At 40.4% G+C, this 22,710-nt stretch overlaps 1 protein-coding gene across 2 annotated transcripts in view; it reads left to right on the top strand.

Moving 5' to 3' along the window:
* Positions 1-22,710, top strand: part of STK32A (serine/threonine kinase 32A) — a 137,278-nt gene that overhangs the window by 19,471 nt on the left and 95,097 nt on the right. For both annotated transcript variants that reach the window (XM_004744678.3, XM_013052335.2), the window contains exons 3-4: positions 18,149-18,204; positions 19,868-20,019. In XM_004744678.3, the coding sequence (XP_004744735.1) occupies positions 18,149-18,204; positions 19,868-20,019 (208 nt within the window). The remainder of the gene's footprint in view (positions 1-18,148; positions 18,205-19,867; positions 20,020-22,710) is intronic.

Here is a 22,710-nt window from a genome sequence, read left to right as displayed (position 1 = left end):
ATACATCCCTATCTTAATTTTCACTTATGTCATGAGTAGCTTATCCCAGTTCTGTAAAACTTCCTGACTCTTGAAAGTATAATTTAATTTTTTAAAGATTTTATTTATTTATTTGAGAGAAAGAGAGAGAGCGTGAACAGGAGGTAAGAAGGAAAGAGAGAAGCAGACCCCGTTGAGCAGGGAGCCCAATGCAGGACTTGATCCCAGGACCCTGAGATCATGACCTGAGCCCAGACACATGCTTAACCTACTAGACACACAGGTGCCCCTTGAAAGTACAATTTAGTGTTCATGAAATTCTGCAACATGGACATATTATGATTCATTGAAACATACAGTTTTGAACATACCTAGGTTCTAAAATACAAAAGGAATTCTCAGAGTGTAGTTGCTTTTTTGTGACATTGAATAATTGTTTAATCTTGAAAAATATTTGGGTGATCAGAAGGAAGAGATACTTATTTTGGAGTATTAAATTACTATTATATGAAATAATATTCAAAGGACTTTGGTTAGTCTATTTAGATGAAGTTTAAATATGAATATTATATAAAAATTAAATAAATGATAAACTTGAATGAGGTGTGAAGGGTTTTGCAGCATTTGTTGCAAACTGACTTTTTGAAAGCATTTTTGGATTCTGGGAAAATATCACATAAAATTTGCATTTTATATATTTTCAAGTATACAACTCAGTGGCATTAAGTACATTCACGGTATGTACAACCATCACCACTATCCTTTCCAGAACTTGATCCCAAAAAGAAACTCTGTACCCATGAAATACTAAGTCCCCCATTCCTTCTCCCTCTCACCCCTGGTAACTCTATTCTGCTTTCTGACTCTATGAAGTTGACTCTTCCAAGCACATCCTGTAGGTACCATCATATGATATTTGTCATCTCGAGCCTGGCTCATTTCCCTGAGCATGAGGTCTTTGAGGTTCGTCAGTGCTGTAGCACGTGTTAGAATATCATCCATCCTTTTTGGTGGCTGTACACTCTTCTATGGTCCATATATACCACATTTTGTTGATCCATTTATCTGTCGATGAACACTTGGGTTATTTGCACCTCTGCGCTATTATAGATAATACCGCATGAACACTGGTGTGCAGGCATCTGTTCAAGTTCCTGCTTTCCTGTGCTTTGGGGTATACACCTATACACCTAGGAGTGGAGTTGCTGAGAGAGAGCTCTCTCAGTTCAACCATTACAGGTATCTACCATGAAGGACTGTGCTTACCATTATGCAATGGTGGAGAATGAGCTTTCTGTTCCCTCCAACATCCTTTTCAAGAAGGAGCCCTGTAGTCATCTCAGGATTTGTACCTATACAAATACATACCCGAGCTTTGGCTTATCCATACTGAAGAAGAGAGTGGCTTAGAAGACCAGGAACTATTATTTTATTTTTGTTCAAAATATGCCAACAGGCAATTTTAAGAGTCAGGAGATTATGTTATGCGTAGAAATGATGCCCAGATGAATGATTCCTCTTGGTCTCTCTCCTCGAGAGCCAAGCTTGGCACCAGGGAAGATACCAGACAGTTATAGACCTCTCCTTCAAGAACCTTCAAAACTGTATTCTTGCCCTGCTCGACAAGCTTCTCAAAGTTGCTTCTTGAACAGTGGGAGTCTACTTCCATCTGTTCATCAAGTTCTTGGAATATGTAATTGGAGTTAGAATTAGCCAATCTTTCTCCTGTTTTAACATGTCATCACATTTTTGTCTCCCTGCGTTTTGAGTTGGACATGGAAGGCATGTGTTGTAGTCTAGTGGTAACAAGCTTAGATTTTGGAGTCAGAAGCTCCAAATTAGTTTCCTATTATTAGTTTCCTGGGGCGACTGTAACAAGTACCACAAGCTAGATGGCTTAATGCAATAGAACTTTTGACAGTTCTAGAAGCTGTAAGTTCTAAATTGAGGTATTGGCAGGGCCATGGCCCACTGACTCTGCTAGGGGAGAATACCTCCTGTCCAGTTCGTGCACTGGTAGCATCCTTTCAGTCTGTCTTCATGTGTTTCTGTGTGTCTGTGTGCAAACTTCCCTCTTCCTACCCAGACACCAGTCATATTGGATGAAGGGTCCACTCCATACTGGATTCATAACCTCATCCTAACTTAAATAATTATATCTGCAACATCATTCCTAAGTAAGGTCACATTCTGAGGTACTAAGGTAATGACTTCGACAAATATTTTGAGATTGATCTACTCAAAACCAATACCCTTGATGTGACTGCTAACTCCAGCTCTTACTAGCTCCTTGACCATGAACACCTTGCCTACTCTCCTTAAGTCTCAGGATTTTATTTATGTTTTGGAGCTCATGAGGATTATATGAAATAATTCAAGTAAAATGCCCTGTACAGTGCTTTGTATGCTGAGCAGTGGAAAATGCTAGCAGATTATCCTTAGATTTGTGATGGGGGATTCTATGTAGGTTCTATGTTAGGATTCTGGTTTAAAGTTAGCATCTTTCTTTTTCTTTTTATTTTTAAAGATTTAATTTTTTTTTTTTAATTTGAAAAAGAGAGAGAGATCATAAGTAGTCAGAGAGGCAGGCAGAGGGTGGGGGGGTTGGTGGGAAGCAGGCTCCCTGCTGAGCAGAGAGCCCGATGAGGGCATGACCCCAGGACCCTGAGATCATGACCTGAGCCAAAGGCAAAGTCTTAATCCCATGAGCAGCCCAGGTGCCCCAAAGGTTAGCATCTTTCATTTAAAAGAGATCTAACTGTTCACGTGGAATCCACCAATAGGATTTTGAGGAACTCCAAATGATACCAACATTAGTTCATGTATTGCATATTCTTTCCTGGAGAAGGCTCCATGTCATCTAAGAATGTGGTTGCACTGATATTCAGCAATTCATGATGCTCTGTGGGGGGAAGGTTTATAGAGAACTTTCAGTGCAGGAAACTTAGAACCAAGTCAGAGAGATGGGTGGCTGCCAGGTGGGCTAAGAGAGACTGGGGCTCCAGAATGCTTCTCCGGTATGGTACTTCTGTGGTTATCCTGTTTCACCATAGATAAAAATGGAGGCCAAAATACCAGCATGGTGATTTACAGAGCAGAGAACTGAGAGCAAGGTTAGAAAACCTTCCCAAGTTCACACATCCAGAAAGAGGCAGAGCTGAAGCATCACCCTGCTTCTGTCTGCCTCCAAAGCCCAAGGACAGTGTTTGACATTTGCAAGGTACTTGCTCATCCTTTTCCAATGTTATTCTTAAAGTAATTCTGAGATATGAGTAAGAAAGTGATTACCATTCCCTTATTTGGATAAAATACGAGTCTAAAAATGGTTTTTAAAAAAACACTAGTCAAAGTCACCAAGCTAGTAAGTAGTAAAGAGATGGCTGTCTCTGGTTCCTAATGTTAAGTTCTTTTTTGGGAAAGAAACAAAGAAATAAACAAAAACCCAAAAAACCCCAAGCTCATAATTATTTATTGAGTGCCTATTATATTCTTAATGTATTCCCAGTATACATTATCTCATTTAATCCCCACCACAGCCCTGTGAGGTAGGAATCATTATATCTATCTCATGAATGAGAAAAAAAAAGGCAAGCAAGGCTTCAGGGTAAGTTGATGAGTCAAACACTTTTCTCTACTTCCATCCCCTAAGAATTGGCAGTGTCCTGTGCCTCTAGAAGGACAGGTGAAGGGGGAGGTCTAAAATAAGGATTGTTTGGATGGCTGTATGAAAATTGATCCTGCCCTTCTACCACTTTGTCGAAAGAAAGAAAAAAGAAAAGAGAAGAAAAGAAAAAAGAAACAAACAAACAAACAAACTAGTCCTCTCCACCCCACACCACGGTTTATCCTCTGGAGAGGATGGTCTCCTAACTGTAAAGACCAGGTGCGCCAAGCACAGGGGCACCTTGTAGAAAATGGAGGGACTGATCAGGTACATGAGCACATACTGGGTGCTCAGACCCTCAGCCCTCTTTTCCTATTTGGCTCTGATAACACTGGCAGCAGGGGTCTCAGTCTCCAGACAAAAGGATAATAGAGCGTGTGTTTTTTTGTTTTTGTTTTTGTTTTTCTGAAGACTTTGACCACCTAAGAAGGAAGATGTATAGTTACCAACATGAGAGTTTTCTGAACACAACGTCCTAGCCTTAGCTCTCTAGAGTGAAGCTTACTATCGACAAAACTCCCCCACAGGCTCATAACTTCCAAACGGGACTCTAGGTCTCCACACTTAAATATGAGCAGATAACTGAGGGTTTTCAGACACACAGGAAAGACTTCTCATAGGACAGATAAAGACTATGTTTTCAACAGAAAAAAATGCAACTTAAGGAAAACTGTCAGAGAGATGTTAAGAAATAACAACTATTGGGGTGCCTAGGTGGGCTCTATTGGTTGAGTGTCTGGCTCTTGATGTTGGCTCCAGTCAGGATGGGATCCAGCCCTGAGTGGTGCTCTGTGCTGAGTGTGGAGCCTGCTGAAGAGTCTCTCCCTCTGCTTCTGCTTGCGTGTGTCTGCATTCTTTCCCTCTCTCTTCATGAAAGAAAGAAAGAAAGAAAAGAAAAGAAAAGAAAAGAAAAGAAAGAAATAAAGAATACTTTTTTTAATGGAAAAAAAATAGGATATCAAGAAAGCAACCTTTAGAGAGCAAAAGTTAGCTTTAGGAAAAAAATATATATATAGCATGAGTATAAAGATTCAAAGGTTTAAAAGATAAATTTAAGGAAATTTTCCATAATGAGTAAGCAGACAGAGAAAGAAAAAAGCAGGACAAATAAAATTTAAAGCCCAGCCTGAGAGTTCCAGTTTCTAAATAATAGAAGGCTCAAAAAGATGGAAAGAAGAGAAGAAACCATGACCACTTAATTTAAGGGAAAAAAGAAAAGCCCTGAACTTAAGGACACATATTTCCAGAATGAATGAGCTGATTCAATGCACAGCACAAAGAATAAAAAAGCTGTATCATTATGAACTTTCAAAGCATTCAATACAAATATACTAACCTGTAAGGTTCCAGAAAGAAAACTGTTGCATCCAAGGATCTGGAATCAAAATAACTTTAGACTTCTCAGCAGTGACACAAAAAGCTAGAAATTAAGTAGGGCAATGCCTTCAAAATTTTGAAGGAAGGTAATTTCCAACCTAGAATTCAATACCCAGCTGACCTCTCAATTGAGTATGAAGAGAATAAATTATTTTTCATATATGCAGGTTTTCAAAAATTAACCTCCCAAGCAATATTTCTTACAAAGCTATTGGAGGATGTCCTCCACAAAAACAAGGGAGTAAAATAAGAGGGAGGAAGACCGTGCATGCAACGAGCAGGAAATCCATCACTGTAGAGGAATGAAGGAGATCCCCAACTTGGTGGCCAAGGTGAGTCCAGGATGGCACCTATGCAGTGAGATCACCAGTTCAGATTCGGTTAGGTCAGAGGGCTCTGGGAGAGACATTGTCAGAAATATGGAAATGTGATTGATGCTCTTGAACACATTTAAGGGGAATTTAGACAACTGGAGAAGAGTTGGAAATTGAATTAGGAAAAAAGATATAGGAAAATGAGCACATGTATAAACAACACTATTATTAATTGCAAGGAAAACAAAAACTGTTCAAGAAAGGAAAAGCCATCATAGAGTTTACTCTATGGCCTGTATCATTTCCATAGTCATAAGAATGGAAATACTGAATGTTGATCTAATTGAAATTATTCCATCAAATATAACTACTTTGGAAAGATGGGCTCACGTTGGGATGAGACCCCAAGAGCTGGAAGGTGAGTTAAATCCTCCCCTGCCATCTTGTAGATTTAATAAGTAATACCCAAAACTGAAAAGAAAAAAGAAAATTATGCTATTTAGAAGATAAGGTAGGAACTAGCAAATTCATTAGCTTGAAGAGGTATTAAGTGTCAGCTTCTTAGCTGGGAGAGATTGGAGAGAGAGACAAGGGTGTGAGAGGACTAAAATCAGTGTTTTATAATAGCCTTTAGAACTCTTTGGGTTCTCAAATTGTGTAGAAATGTAGAGAGATAAAGATACCTAGCTTTGATAAAATTAAAATTTTTTTAAGAAAAATTAATCAAAATATTAATTCATGCTTATCTTCAAACTATTTTTTCTTCTTTCTACTTAATGTTGCCTACTTAGTTCTGTATTTTTAATTCCAAAATCATATTAGTTTTATATAAAAATAATCTTCTTTGTGAACAAAGAACTGACACTCAGAAGTATCAGATAAATTTCCCAATTTTTTTTCATCTTATAAGTGGGAGCTAGGATATTAAGGCAGTTCTGTCTGACTCAGATTGTTTTTTATCACTGATCAAAATATCCATTAAAAATGAAGCAGCATGGGGCGCCTGGGTGGCTCAGTGGGTTAAGCCTCTGCCTTTGGCTCAGGTCATGATCTCAGGGTCCTGGGATCGAGCCCCACATCGGGCTCTCTGCTCAGCAGGGAGCCTGCTTCCTCCTCTCTCTCTCTGCCTGCCTCTCTGCTTGTTTGTGATCTCTCTCTGTCAAATAAGTAAATAAAATCTTTAAAAAAAAAAATGAAGCAGCACAATTATCATGTCACTATATTCCTCATCCCGCCCCTGCCCCTGGAAGGTCCACAGAGCCTCTTTCCATACCAAACATCAACACTGAATAGCTTTTATCTGTCTACATATTTGCCTATATATCTATTTATTTATCCCATCTAATTCCGGAAAGATGGAAGACTGGATTGCTAAGGTACTATCAGAAAATAAAATACAAATGAGACAAGGGGCATTTGATCACACAGGTTACATGTTCTCACAAATGTGGCTGACTGAGTCATACTCAGTTTCCTGAGGGTGTGACTTAGTCCCAAGCTCCTTCTGTTTTTCCAAGGGTATAGCAGAGTCATGCACATATAGATCCTCAATGGATATTGGTTGGTTTGACTTGCTAGCAGAACTATAGCATCTGGACAAGTGACCTTAGTTTCTTTCCCACTTTGTTGTGACTGTCTTCAAACAGTATTATGTGAGCCTTTCTTTGTGACTGCCTCCATTTGGGAACATAGTATGATGACGAAACATTCATCTGATGAATGGGAAATTGCAAAAAAACACAGGAAGAACTATATTTTTAACCAGAGGTTCATTTTTTTTTTCCCTGTTCTTTTACTTTCTTTTTTGGCAAACCATGCAATGTCCATCCTTAAAAATGGGCAAAGTGACAACAAAACTTGGAAGAGGGACTGATCCCTCCTCTGTTCTGAGAAGGGCTGTGGCAGTCTTTGGTGTCGTGTGGGCGCCTTTCTGGTGACAGAGTGAAATACTCACACTTCTGTTCAAGGGTCATGCAGATATTCTCTGACTCCTGCTGTTAATTATCCTCTAGTCGCTGGGAGGTTATCCACCATGTCCTCACTTAGGACAGTTGGTGGGTGGAAGGTTGCCAAGGTGGAGAATGGCAGGTCCCAATGCTTTTGAGCTCAAAGACCGAGTAAGTCAATCCTTGCGGTTTTAACATGTAAATATAATGTCTGCCGGGAAATCTCAGCATTCAAGTGGAGACTTACTCTACTGCCTGCCTCATTAAAAAACATTTTGATTTTAGGTTGTTGGTAACACATTTCTTAAGAGTTACCTGTTGTAAATAATGATGTCTTAGGAAATCTACATGAAAGAATAGATCCTTAAAATTTTTCCTCTAAAGCCATCTATAGTTCATAAAACTTTGATGATGGTGCTTCCTTGTTCCCTTCCTCCACTTAGTGTGTATTCAGTAGGCCACTCTCTGTGCCCACCATGGTTCTAGACAGTGTGCATGTAATGATAGACCAGATGAGCCCAATGTCTCCCTTCACAGAGGTTACATTCTTGGCACTGCTTGTCCTATGTGAACACTCAGCATCATTTTCCTAATGTTATGGCAAAGCAAGCAATGTTCTGGGCTGATACTAAAGTAATTTATCTAGTAACCGTAACAAAACCAGGAAGAGTGATGGTACACTTATTGAATTTTTACTGTCTGCTAAAAATACTTGATAAGCACCTTTGATGTGGTTTATTGCACCTAGTCCTCATAGGAACCTTGGGGTATTATACAGGATCAAAATGTTGAGAAATAAAGACTCAGAGAGGTAAACTGACTAACAAGTTCATTACTAGTAAGTAGTACAGCCAAAACCCAGACTCACAGTTTCATGCTCATAACCATCATATTGTATCATAAACTTTCTAGGACTTACCTGTAACATTAAAATTATGGAACTTAGAGCCACACGAAGACAAGTTCAAGTCAAGACTTAACTTTTTTGGGTCTCTGTAACTCATCTGCAAAGTAGAACTAATATTACCACTTCGTAGTGTTTTGGTGATAAAATATCTGGACAGTGCCTAAACATGTATATAGATAATAGATGATGAATTTAATTATCAGCTTTGACCTAAGATGTGATACAGTGCAGACAACAGAGGCTTATTAATTATTTAGAGACACCATTATTAATCTGCTTCAAATTCATGGCGTTGGAGGCAAAGGTGGAAGGGGAAGTTTAAGGCCACTGAAATAAAATTAAATAATCAACACACACCTATGGAGAGCGTCCTCACCCTAAGGTTTAGGTCACTCAGAAGTGTGGTGTCCCTATCCTCCTCTGCTTGGTAAGCTGTTGAACTCCTACCCATTCTGCAAGCCCCTGCCAAAATGCTGGCCTTCCCTGAAGCTCTTTTTTTTCCCCCCAGTGTTCCTAGATTCATTGTTTATGCACCACATCCAGTGCTCCATGCCCTCCATAATACCCACGTGTCCTCCATAATATCCACCACCAGGCTCACCCAACCCCCCACTCCCCCACCTCCAAAACCCTCAGTTTGTTTCTCAGAGTCCACAGTCTCTTAGGGTTCGTCTCCTTCTCCGATTTCCCCCAACTCAACTTCTCCTGTCCATCTCCCAATGTCCTCCATGTTATTCCTTATGCTCCACAAGTAAGTGAAACCATATGATGATTGACTTTCTCTGCTTGACTTATCTCACTCAGCATAATCTCTTCCAGTGCCGTCCATATTGATACAAAAGTTGGGTATGCATCCTTTCTGATGGGGGTATAATATTCCATTGTATATATAGACCATATCTTCTTTATCCATTCATCTGTTGAAGGGCATCCTGGCTCTTTCCACAGTTTGGCAATTGTGGCCATTGCTGCTATGAAGGTTGGGGTATAGATGCTCTTTTATCTTCTCCAGAAGGAGCCACTCCTGTGGCTTTTACTGTACAGAGTAGGAGTTCCTAAATCAAGACCCACACTCTGCTCCAGGCAGTTTCCATCAAAATCCCCCAGGAAGCTGACTAAAATACGAATTCCCTGGTTCAGCCTCCAGAGCCTGACTTAGAGGAGGCCCCCGAATCTGCATTTTTGAAAGTGTGTACTGTGTGATTCTAACAGAAAGACACAGCTGGGAAACACTGTGGAACCATGTATGACTCTTAATACATATATATTACTTTATCATGCAGTTAGGCACATGTGTGTTTCATTTCTTTTCCTGGGAAATTATCTTCTTGATACTCCAATGCAATGCAGGTGTAAAAATGAAGAAAATCTAGAGGAAAGAGTCCTAAGAGCAAGTCCTTTTGCAACACCTTGCTCTTCCTAATCATCTCCCCTTGGATGTTTCGCTATGTTGTCTGGACTAGTTGGCTGTCCCTGCTTTCCATCCCATGACACTGTGATCTCCCTACAGCAGGACTTACTTTAGTTGGAACTTTATTCGTTTGGCTAAAAAAAGTAAAAATGAAAAATCAAATCACTGGCAGAATATTTGGGATGCCTAATCAGTAACCAAAGTAGGACCTGTATGAATATAGATCCCTACACTTTAAGGCATCAGGACTTCCCCTTTATCTTGTGAGACTATTTTATTCGATGTCAGCTTGATTCTTTATTGCCTTTGACCCACTGACCTGTCTCCTCCCCACATACTTTTTTTTTTAACATTTGGCCAGTTCTGATCTCATGTTGGGAAAGCCTAGTAATATAATGGGAAGCATGCTTTTCCACACCAGAAAGTCCTACATGAACATGAATATGTAGATTACAGTCATGCTGGTCACAGTCCCAACTCTCAGACGGAAGGTTCTGGCTCACGGTGTGGCACAGGGCAGGTGACTGATAAGTGACGCATGCGTTTGGGGAGACCAGTGCTGGGAGAGAGCATCTGTGAAAAGGAGAGATCCCTCCTGAAGAGAGAAGCAGAAGTATGGACATCGTGGAGAACCAGGTCTTTCCCTGACGCAGTGTTCTCCATCCTTCTTTCTTGGGCATCATTATCTGTGTTGAATGGGCCTCAGCGGTGAACAGTGTTTGAGGACAGCTCTGGAGTCACGTGAGGGGGACTTCCATCCCGGCCCCCCTCGCCTCCTCCGTGGCCTTGGGAAACCTGCATCATTACTCTGCGCAGCAGTTTGCTCATCTCAAAAAATGGCAATAGTAGTACTACTATTTCAAAGCACTGAGGAAAACTGAGATAGTGCAGGTAACGTGCTTAGCATAATGCCTGATATTCCTTACATAAATGTTAAATCTTAGCCATTAGTGATGATTCTATTGTCCACTAGACCATAAGCCCCATAAAGAAGGCAGCCTTGGCTTTCTCTCTCCCTGGCACTTAGTACAATGCCTGACTCCCACTGAGTCAGCCATCAGTAAATGTCAGCGAACACAGACTGAGTTCACTGAGCAATTTCTATTTGCATCTCTACTCCACCTCAGTGTCTCTTCTGCTATACTAGGGGGTAACCAAATCTCCATGTTCTTCCAAGACTGGAAGGAAGAAGGGGGACCTGTAGCCAGCTAAGCAAGAACTGTTTTCATGGTGAATTACCTTTGCCTTTAGAGAATCACAGCCCAAAGCAGGGACATGTTTAAGCAGCAAATTTCTACATTAAAGTAGTATACCAAAAAGTCAGGCCAGACTTTGGTTTGACTTTTTTTTTTTTTAAGATATATAGTATTATTCTTTGAAGAATTTATCTTGGTACTCCAGAACGTACTGGCTTAATGTGCCATCAGTTGAAGCCGAACAGTACTGGAATCTAACATTGTGTTACATGAGCAAGGCATTTTACCAGCCTAAGCAAAATATGGAGAGCCTGCTTTATGATGATATTCTCCCAAAGCTCTTCAAAAGGATCCACTTTTTTTTTTTTTAAGATTTTATTTATTTATTTATTTATTTGACAGACAGAGATCACAAGTAGGCAGAGAGGCAGGCAGAGCGAGAGGGAAGCAGGCCCCCCACTGAACAGAGAGCCCCAAGCAGGGCTTGATCCCAGGACCCTGGGATCATGACCTGAGCCAAAGGCAGAGGCTTTAACCCAGGCGCCACCCAGGTGCCCCAAAAGGATCCACTTCTTATTAATCCCACTGGCGTGGCCACATACAAGGAAATTAACAATTGTTTTAACTTTCAACTTAAGCAGAGAAAGGTTGGGGAAACTAAAACAGCAGGACAACAACGCCTGGTCAAAATATAAGTACATGCCTTTAACAGTCTTGAAGTAAAAAAAAAAGCCCTTCTAGGAAAGACATAAACCCAGGGAGCCCCAAAGGAAAAGAATAATACAGTTGACTACAGAAAATTTGACTACGTGAGACGCAAATGTAACACTGTAGTTTTCTACACTATTAAAAATGTTTAAAGTTAAAAGCCAAATGGACAGCCTGGATGAAATATTCCTAAGATTTGCTCAAGAGAGACTTAATTTATGTAACATTTTAAACACACTTGCAAAGCAAAAAGGCTAATAACTCACTAAAAACAGGCATACACCTATGAATAGGCAGCTCTCTGGAAACAATACACATACAAAGATATGAGGTTTTACTCATCATTTAAGAAATACAAACTAAATCAATAATTAATTTTTTTCTTCACCTGTCAGCTGGTGGATAGAACGTCACTATTCCATACTATTGGTGTAGAGGAGTTTGGTGCAGCATCTTTGAGAGGCGAAATACAGTGTCTATTAAATTGGAAAATTCACAGACTCCTTTTTTTTTTTTTTAACAGCATTTCTACTTTCACAGAGCTAGCTTACAAGCCTTTGCACAAAAGCTGACCAAGGATGTTTGTACTAGTCTTCCACATAACAGGGTATAATTAAACCATCTTTGAAATGCCATCAAAAAGCTAAAAATCGTATGGGACATTCTACACAATATAATATGAAAGAGCTGTTTAAAATAATTAGCTATAGATTTGTACATGATATATGAAGGAACAGGGAGAATGTAACTGTATAGAAAGAGCTTATAATCTATGTTCCTATAGGAATGATAGTATGTTGCTCCTGCTATCAAAAATTCTCTTAAAGAATACACAGAATTTGTTCAAAGAGGCTGCCTTCTGGGAATGCAACTAAAAATTTAGAATGGGAAGAAGTCTCAATTTTCTTCGAATAATTGTGTGTTATCATTTGTAATTTTAATTTTCATTGAGCCGGACATTATACTTCTGGTGTATAGAAGCTCATCTTCAAGACCACCTGTGAGTCAAGTTTAATTAGCGCCATTTTACAGCTGGGGACACACAGCTGTTGTCCTTGTTCCCTCATCAATAGAAAGATTTACATAAACACCAAGAAGTGCAGTTCTCCACAGTTGTGCATATGGTCATGATTTGGTATTTACTTAGGCAGCAATCGTTTTTTTTTAATAGGAAAAAATAAAATATTTTCCAAATATTTTTACCTCAACCATAGAAAAAAAAGGTGGCGGGGGTGGGAAGAGTCTGGTTTACCTTCTATTCTCCCAAATTCCAAGTGGCAGGGTGGTATCACTAACTCTAAAAAGAGTCTCCCCTTTCCTTCTGTTTACTGCAAAGAATGCTGAGACTGGGGAGATGGGAAGAAAAGCCAAACAAAGGAAAGAAAAAGCATCAAGCACCACATGCCACAGTCATCACGCTTCAGTTTAGGGAAAGACTTGGGGAAAGCGGATTTGACCCATGTGATTCTAAAAGGAGAGGCAAAGAAATCCCACTCTCCTTCCCCTGATTCTGCCTCTGGGATGGCCGGATAGACAGTAGTGACAGCGTAAAGATGGCTACAGAAACAGGGGCTAAGGGGCACCTGGGCACCTGGGCACCTGGGTGGCTCAGGGGGTTAAAGCCTCTGCCTTCGGCTCAGGTCATGATCTCAGGGTCCTGGGATCGAGTCCCACATTGGGCTCTCTGCTCATCAGGGAGCCTGCTTCCTCCCCTCTCTCTCTCTGCCTGCCTCTCTGCCTACTCGAAATCTGTCAAATAAATAAGTAAAATCTTAAAAAAGAAAGAAAGAAAGAAAGAAAGGGGCTAAGAGCCTGGGTCCAGAACCGGAAAGGTGTATACTGAGTTTACCTGACTGTACCTGAGCAGACTTAGATGATTGGCGCCACCTACTTGGGCACTCAGGCTTTGGGTGGTTTTGTGATACCAGTCAACCCACTGTCCCCTCGGTTGCTTTTATTTTCCACGTGACTAACAATTCCAGTCTGCCAGTGAGCTGAGTGTGATGTTCGTATTTCAGTGTTTTCTATGTAAGAGCACCTAAATGCAATTCATGAGCTTCATTCAGTGCTTACGCAGGACAAAACTCTGTGGGAAATTTTGAAGGACTCCTTTGGTTTTCAGAGCAGTACCTTTCTAGAGGATATTCACTTGTTGTTTGTATGGACTAACCAAGGTTCCACCCTACTTTCTGTCTTCAGAACCTAACCCCAGGGTCATTTAATCACTATACTAGTGATGCCCACAGCAAGTTATTTAATCTCTCTGAGCTGGAGCACCCCTAGCTACACATGCCATAAGGTTGTCATGAGGACAAAATGAGATATAAAAATGAAATGCACACCAGGTCCTAGGTGGCTCAGTCGAATAAGCCTCTGCTTTTGGCTCAGGTCATGATCTCAGGGACCTGGGATCAAGGGCCATGTTGGGCTCCCTGCTGAGCGGGGAGTCTGCTTCTCCCTTTACCCCACCCTCCAGCTTGTGCTCTCTCTCTCTCTCTCTCAAATAAATTAATAAAATATTTTTTTTAAATGAAATGCATACCAAATCACACATAAACAGATCTCTTGTGCATATAGAATTTCTGCATCGGGTTGATTTGTGGAGAATGTGCACTTAACCCAAAGAAAAACTCAAAAATAAGCCTTTTTGTGGTATTTAGTTTAGATATTTTAAAAAATGTTTGAAGTTGTATCATAACATTAGGACCCACTCAACTCTGGCGGTTAACCTAATACACCTCCGGGCAAGCTTAAGGACACCAGACTGATAGGATGTTTTCTAAGACTGAGGTGAGCAGCCACATGTGAAAGCAAGACGCCAAAGCAGATAAGGATATTGAAAGTTTCAGCTTTTTGGTCTGTCTGTTCTTCCACAGGCCAAATATACAGGCCAGCTCTGTCAGTGGAAGTGAGAACCAGGCTCTGCTCTCTCAACACTCAACCACTGCCTACAAGGCCCCACACAGAGCCAGGGTCTAGCAGTATCTCTAGAAGACCTTTATGTCATCTTGGCACCAGATCTCCTCTCCATGAACCAGAAACAAAGTTGTATAACAAGATACAGGACAACATACAACAAGTTAATGCAATAAAGGTTAACTGTGCTTGAGATGGGAGGAAACACTGCAAAAACACCACACCATCGACTACCAAAAACCCCAGATGTGGAGAAATGACAGACAACCACCATTTTTTCCCATGCTGGCTGATAATATTCATGTGTTATGACAGCAGCTTATGATGGTATTTACTGGGAGTCTGAATTAGTCTATTCTCTAAGACGTGGTAGTAGGAGTACTAGTGAAAGTAGCTAGTACCCGTTCATTTTCTAAGTACTATATGTATGGTAACACATTTCATCTTCCTCTAAATCCAATGGGATGTATATTATTTCCATGCCATTTCATTGATGAAGAAACAGAACATAGAAGTAAACTGCCAAGATCATACAACTATTAATTGTGGGAGCTGGGATGTGAACTCAGGTAGTCTGTCTCCAAAAACGGTACTTTTCATCTCAGGGGCTGGCACACTTTTCTGTAAAAAGCCAGCTAGTAAATATTACAGACTTTTATATGGTTGCATATTTTTGTTTTTAATAATCCTTTAAAAATATAAAAACTGATCTTAGCTTATAGTTAAGACAAAAACAGGCTGCAGGCCCATTGGAACCATAAATAATCGGCTGGTTAATACTATACTCATTGATCAAAGTACACAGAGGATATGCTATTTGATACCCAGCCCAATTGGTAAATCCTATATGCCTCTAATACAAATGGTTTTGCGTTGATAAAATAATCCATAATTCTGACTTCATCTCTTTCTCATTTTGTCTGAGTTATGAGGTCTCACTGTGTTTTCCATGAGCTTCCCCCTCCTAACTACTGTTTCTGTTGCTGGACATTTAAGAAGGAACAGTAAGTGGAGCCAGGATTATCCTGATTCCAAAACCCAAATTTACAATTTTGTTGTAAAGACACAACCAAAAAAAAGACATATAGACCATTATCTCTGATGGCCATAGATGCAGAAATCCTCAACAAAATATTAGCAAATCAAATCCGACAATGTATGTTAAAAATTAATTCAGCACAATCTAATAGGATTTATTCTCTGGATACATTCACAAATCAGTGTGATATATCACATCAATAAGAGAAAGGATAAAAGCCATATGATCATTTCAACGGATGCAGAAAAAAACATTTGACAAAGTATAACATCCATTCATGATAATTTAACCTCAACAAAGTAGGTTTACAGGGAACATATGTGATTATAATCAAGCCTTTATATAAAAACCCACAGCTAACATTATATTCAATGGGGAAAAACTGAGAGCTTCTCCTCTAAGGTCAGGAAGAAGACAAAGATGTCCACTCTCACCACTTTCAATCACTGCAGTACTGGAAGTGTTAGCCATTGCAATCAGACAAGAATAAGAAATAAAAGGCATCCAAGGTAAGCAAGAAGTAAAACTTCCACTATTTGCAGATGGTATAATCCTATATATAGAAAAGTAGAGATGACTCTACCAAAAAACTACTAGAAATCATAATTAAATTCAGTAAGGTCACAGGATACAAAATCAATGTACAGAAATACATTGCATTTCTATAGATTAATAATGAAGCAGCAGAAAGAGAAATGTAAAAATTTCATGACAATTGCACCAAAAATAATAAAATAGGAACAAACTAAACTGAAGAGGTGACAAAAACACTAATTCAAAGGAATAATATGCACCCCTAGGCTTCCTGTAGCATTATTTACAATAGCCAAGCTATGGAAGCACCCCATGGATCCAACGATAGATGAATGGGCAAAGAAGATGTGGTACATATATACAATGGAATATTACTCAGTCATAAAAAGGAACAAAATATGGCCATTTGCACCAACATGGATGGATCTAAAGAGCATAATGTTAAGTGAAATAAGTCAGTCAGAGAAAGACAAATACTGTATGATTTCACTCATATGTGGAATTTTAGGAAGAAAACAAATGAACAAAGAGAAAAGAGAGACAAGCAAAGAAACAGTCTTTAGAGAAGAAACTGATGGTTCCCAGAAGGGAGGTTGGTGGGGGGCTCAATGAAATAGGTGAAGGGGATTAAGAGTACACTTACCTTGATGAGGACTGAGTAGGAATTTTGAATCACTGAATTGTACACCTGAAAATGAATACAACACTGTATGTTAACTACCCTGGAATTAAAAGAAAAAAAGTGGGGGGGGCGCTATAAGGATGGAATAAGAGCTCTTCCAGCCACTTTTAATCTGTGATCGGCTTTCTCCCCATGCTGATTATTAGATATGGAAGTGACACTAGACAGCACAATATTGGACTGGAGTCTGTTCTCTTTTTAACAGACTAGAAATGCATAAATAAGATGAATTCTTTCTAAAACTTCCGGCCTACCACTTTCCTGGGACCAGACATTAATCAAGGCAGTTACGTTAGTAGAACTAGCCACCTGGCATCTAATCTTTTATCATTTTCATGAAAGCTTAAAATGGCTTATAAAGAGACATGGTTCACAAAATGGATTAATATCACAATGGAACTTCATGCTTTCTGGGTACCTGCTGTATGCTTGAAGATTAAAAATGTCATCGCAACATTCTAGTCTAGGCTCCTAGTGGAGAAATCACTGTGTTATGTTACTAGGTTTGGTCAAGATTAAATCTTGAACTTGCAAATAAATCCTGGTCATTTTTTTGACACCTCTGTGGTACATAATATAGAACTGTGCCTCATGTAATAAGTGTGAGGAAATCCTTGGTTTGGGTATAGCACTTTGAAACTTAAGAGAAAATTTATGGAAGTGTCTTTCAAGTTATTTTGACCACCACCTGGAAAAAATATATACCAAATATTTTATCATGATCCAATCCATAGCTACCTACACACATACGTAAAACCAAAATAAAGTTTCAGAAGCAGTTGAGACATTTCTTCCTACAGTTGAGACATTTCTTATTATTTTCTTACATATTCTACTTTGTTTAAATTTTCGATGCGTCTCCTAACACCCAATTTATTTCATAACCCACAAATGGGGCTTGACCCCATTTGAAAAACACTCAGAAAGTTCACGCTCACACTGGTCATGGGCCAAAGGTATCTTTCTTATCTGGTCCCATTTCTCTAGGACCAGATCTCACCATAATCATCAGTGCTCAGTGATGCTCCTCCTGACTTTGCCACTAATGTGAAATCCATTGTTACGTACTCTTAGAGCCCCATGGCTTCTCTCTTTGACATTTAGTGGGAGTTCTAATTGTCCATTAATTTATGACTATTTTATCTATAAGTGTCTCTCTCTATATGGAGCCCTGCCTAGACAACAGGCTCCGTAAAGGTAGATATTCCATTTTTACTTTGCTACGATTATATCCCCCAACTGTGATTAATGAGTAAGAAGCGTTTAAGAAACACTTATAAATAATAAATATAATAAATAAAATCTTTTTTAAAAAAAGAAAAAAAAGAAATGTTTATTAAATAAATGAATGGGCACCCTAAGGTTATCTGGAATGTTGTTTTAAACAGGGTACTCTGGTTTCACTTAATCTTCATTATTTATTAGCAACTGAAAAGCAACTGATAATCTTTCACATTGTTCTTTTTGTTTTACAGTTAACTTTGACCACTTCGAGATTTTGCGAGCCATTGGGAAAGGCAGTTTTGGGAAGGTGAGAACCCAAATGATTAGCCAACAGCAGGGTTATGTAGCTCAGCGAACAAAGTCTGAGAATGTTCAGATTATTCAGTTACTGGGACCACAAGGAATGATAACTCAGAGAGGTTTTTCATAAAATGCTCACTACCGGGGCGCCTGGGTGGCACAGTGGGTTAAGCCTCTGCCTTTGGCTTGGGTCATGATCCCAGGGTCCTAGGATGGAGCCCCACATTGGGCTCTCTGCTCAGCAGGGAGGCTGCTTCCCCCCTCTCTCTCTGCCTGCCTCTCTTCCTGCTTGTGATCTCTGTCAAGTAAATAAATCAAATCTTTAAAAAATAAAATAAGGGGCGCCTGGGTGGCTCAGTGGGTTAAAGCCTTTGCCTTCGGCTCAGGTCATGATCCCAGGGTCCTGGGATCGAGCCCTGCATCAGGCTCTCCACTCTACAGAGAGCCTGCTTCCTCCTCTCTCTCTGCCTGCTTCTCTGCCTACTTGTGATCTTCATCTGTCAAATAAATAAATAAAATCTTTAAAAAAAATTAAAAAATAAAATAAAATAAAATGCTCACTACAGTTTCAGTTGTGTAGTATAATGGACACCTCTTGTTCTCAGAATTATTTCAGTGTCGTGCTCATTAATTCTTTTAAGACTCTCTCTCTACTGCAAAATGTTGGACTCAGTTGCTAATTGTACCCATACCTTTGGTAACATTTATCCTGTCAATGTAAGAGTTAACTCTTTAAAAAAAAAAAAAAAATATATATATATATATATATATATAATCTATTTATTTATGAGAGAAAGAAAAAGAGAGAGAGAGCATGAGGAGGGGAAGGGGCAAAGAGTGAGGGAGAAGCAGGCTCCCCACTGAGCAGGGAGCTGCACAGCAGGACCCGACCCCAGGACCCCAGGATCATGCCCTGAGCTGAAGGCAAATGATTAACCCACTGAGCCACCCAGGTGCTTTTTATGTGGAAAAGAAGCTGCCCAATATCTGCTTCCCCTCCAGTTATACCATGTTTTTATTTTGAAAAATCTACCATGAAAGATAGATCCAGGCTAATTTTTCTGCAAGAAACTTCTAGATTCAAATCCTGATCATTAATTTCTTGATAGAGATATACTTTGAGAATATTTACATCATACTGAACTCACCTTTTAAAATCATCTGCAGTCCACTTTATCAGACATCTAGACCCTCTAAAAGAATTCCCAAAACATGGACATCATGGTCAGTGCTTTCTCAGTGCTTTAAGTTCTTTTAGGTTCTATCAACTATGGTGTAAAGAGAAATTCTTGATGCCATGTGGTTCAGCTCGGCAGTTCAGCCGCACGCCTATCAGTCACTCAGATCAGAATAAGCGTGTCATTGGTTGTTGGAAAATTCCTGACAAGGAAGCAGCTATTTTCTCCAGCATGCTGTCTAAACAAAACCCAAAGACCAAAAAAACAGGCAGGCTTGTTTGAGAAAGCAGAGATTCACAAACTGACCCGGTACAGGGGGAAGAAAATGAGATTTTCTACTCTGAAATCAGAGCTAAGCAGCAACTTTAGCATCAGAGAATTTGCAAGTAGGGAGGCCTCCAGGCCATGCTGTTGAGCACCTCCTGTCCTGTCTCCCACAGCTGTGATCTGTCAGCTCCCTGACTGCTCTCCCACTCTGGTTTGTGCCATTAGGTCTGCATTGTGCAAAAGAACGATACCAAGAAGATGTATGCAATGAAGTACATGAACAAACAGAAATGTGTGGAGCGCAACGAAGTGAGGAATGTCTTCAAGGAACTCCAGATCATGCAAGGTCTGGAGCACCCTTTCCTGGTGAATTTGTGGTAAGTGCTTTTACGGGCTCTCTGAATGGAGCCATTTCTGCCTTCACCCCCAAACACTGGTCCGTAAACCCATCTGGATTTCCAGGTGTGCATGTGCAAAATCTTCAGTTAGGCTTTTCCCAAAAGGCTTTGGTTCTCCTTGGTTTCTTTGACTTCAAATGAAACGAATTGTTGTTTTATGGTCATGAATAAATCTTGCCTTTTTTGTTTTGTTTTGTTTTTTGTTTTGGTCACAGTTCCCTGGTCCTTCAGGACCCTACATTTTTTAAAACATGGCAGCTAAATAGGCTGACAAAGAACGAGTTCAGATGTCTTGTCATTCACTAGATACTTTTCCACCATTAGTTGTGGGGCAGCAACATCGGGTGCTAAGTAGGTCATCAGCGGCTGAGGGGAGGTTGGTCTTGGGAACGTGTACAGAAAAGCATTGCTCTCTACAGTGACTGGCAGTGGACATGGATTCCTTGCAGCAGCCTTCTCCAGCGTCCACAAATATACACCTGGGAGTTGGAAAAGGACAGATGCTGCCTTTCTCACCAAATAGCTTCTAATAGAGCCGGAGCTAAACTCAGATCAGTGGCTAGACATTAGGTAACTGTGGTCTCCTCCCCAAGCCAGGATCACAATCCAAGGCTTAGTAAATGGCTAGAAACTGGCTGTCTCTTATTCCCTGCTCTTTTCTTACGCGTGGAGGGCTGTATGCAGCTCTCTCATTTTCCTCTACATTTTAATGCATCCATTATGTTAAGAGCCTGTTCCTAAAGCTAATTCAGTGTGACTGTTATTTAAATATGCATACCAAGCAGTTTCTACTAGCAAAGGCAAAAAAGAAAAAAAAAAGTCTTTATTCAGAGACTACTAATGGAAAAATACTTGGAATGTCACTGTGTGTTTGGGGACATTTTTCTGGAAGAGTTAATGCATAAAACCTGTCTCCCTCCATTTTTAATTAATACAGTTCACTTAATATACAGTTCGCTCCAAGACGCTACAACCAGAGTTGAAAAGACGACTCTGTGTGACCCGGAAATAGGTTCATGCCCTCCTCAGACGCGGTGGAGTCTAACTGTGGCCCACGCTCGGTGTGTTTAATCAGTAGCTCAGAGTGGCCTATTCACAGCACTGCCACGCACTGTTACATCCATGCAGCTCTCTTCCCCACCTTTCACAATCGCCAGATTGCCTTCTCCCCGCTCTCCACCCTGACAATGACGAGGTTCTCTCAATTCACATCCTCCCTTTGTTCAAAGTCACATTCTCCTTCTTCCAAAGCTCAGCCGACTCACTCTCTCCTTTTAAGACCAGGAACCCTTTAGAAGGACATACTCCACATTTCACATTTCCCCCTTTCACACCGCTGGTCGCTCATCACTAAATATGCAAAATGGATTTCAGTCTATTCCTGTTTTGCTTTTTTTATAAAGTGGGTGTCTACCGATTTTGCCGTTTGCTAATTTGGTATCAATGCAGGGAATACGAGGTGCGCCACAAATAGGGACTTGGTGACAGCCTGACACAGAGCCTAGCCTTCCTTCCCTCTCACATGGAACTCACAGGACAGTGGGCACCAGTAACAGTGACAGAGGAGGGAGAAGAAACCCGCCCCCACCTTAATTCTAGCATCACATTGAGAACTGAGTGAGAGAGGGCATCCTTCAAGGATAGCAGAAAACTTTCTGTCATTCAAATCTTGAGATAAAAATGGTCGGAGGGGTGCCCGGGGAGCTCAGTGGGTTAAAGCCTCTGCCTTCGGCTCAGGTCATGATCCCAGAGTCCTGGGATTGAGCCCCCCATCAGGCTCTCGGCTCAGTGGGGAGCCTGCTTCCCACTCCCCTCTCTCTGCCTACTTGTGATCTGTCAAATAAATAAATAAATAAAATCTTTTTTTTTAAATGGTCAGAAAGCATATTGATTCCTTCTAATAAAGACTTTCTGCCTTAGTAAGTACAACATAGGGAATGTAAGTGACTCTTCAACTATTGAGCACCTTGCAGTACTTCTGGAGGTGTGACCTGTGAGCAATATTCATAATTTTTTAAAAGATTTTATTCATTTATTCATTTATTTGAGAGACAGCATGAGCAGGGGGAGCAGCAGAGGGGGAGGAAGAAGCAGGCTTCCTGCTGAGTAGGGACCCCCCAATGCAGGGCTCAATCCTAGGACCCTGAGATCATGACCTGAGCCAAAGGCAGATGCTTAACCCACTGAGCCACCCAGGTGCCTGAATCTTTATCATTCTTAACTCACATGGTTATAAGATGGGGTTAATGTGTGTAACTTGGGTTGTTTTTATGAGCAAAATGAGATACAGTGCTATGCTCAACACAGAGCAAGCATCGTATAAATGGGAGTTCTTTTCCTTCCTTGTTCTGCGAAGGTGTAGCATTCCGAACATGTCCATCCCTGCTGGGCCACTGTGGGCACCCCAGACATAAATTCCAGTGACACTCAGCCTCAAAACATCACAGGAAGTTGTGTGTGTGGTGGGGGAGGGCCAAGTCTTCTACTCATTCTCTATAAGAGCTTGTGATTTTTTGTTTTCCACCCTCATTCTGCAAATCAAAGAACAAAGACTCAAAGATTCCCCCCCTCCATTATGTACAATTTAATCAGGATCCTGTGCCTTCAGTTTAACTAGAGTTATCTTTACATCCCCAAAGCGTCAGGCGCCAATTTTCTTAAGAAGCATCG

Source organism: Mustela putorius, unplaced genomic scaffold (genome assembly GCF_011764305.1).
Source record: "Mustela putorius furo isolate JIRA1106 unplaced genomic scaffold, ASM1176430v1.1 tig00000145_pilon_pilon_pilon, whole genome shotgun sequence".
NCBI lineage: Eukaryota > Metazoa > Chordata > Mammalia > Carnivora > Mustelidae > Mustela > Mustela putorius.
The sequence above is the reverse complement of the archived record's forward strand: the minus strand, read 5'-3'. Positions and strand labels throughout refer to the sequence as shown.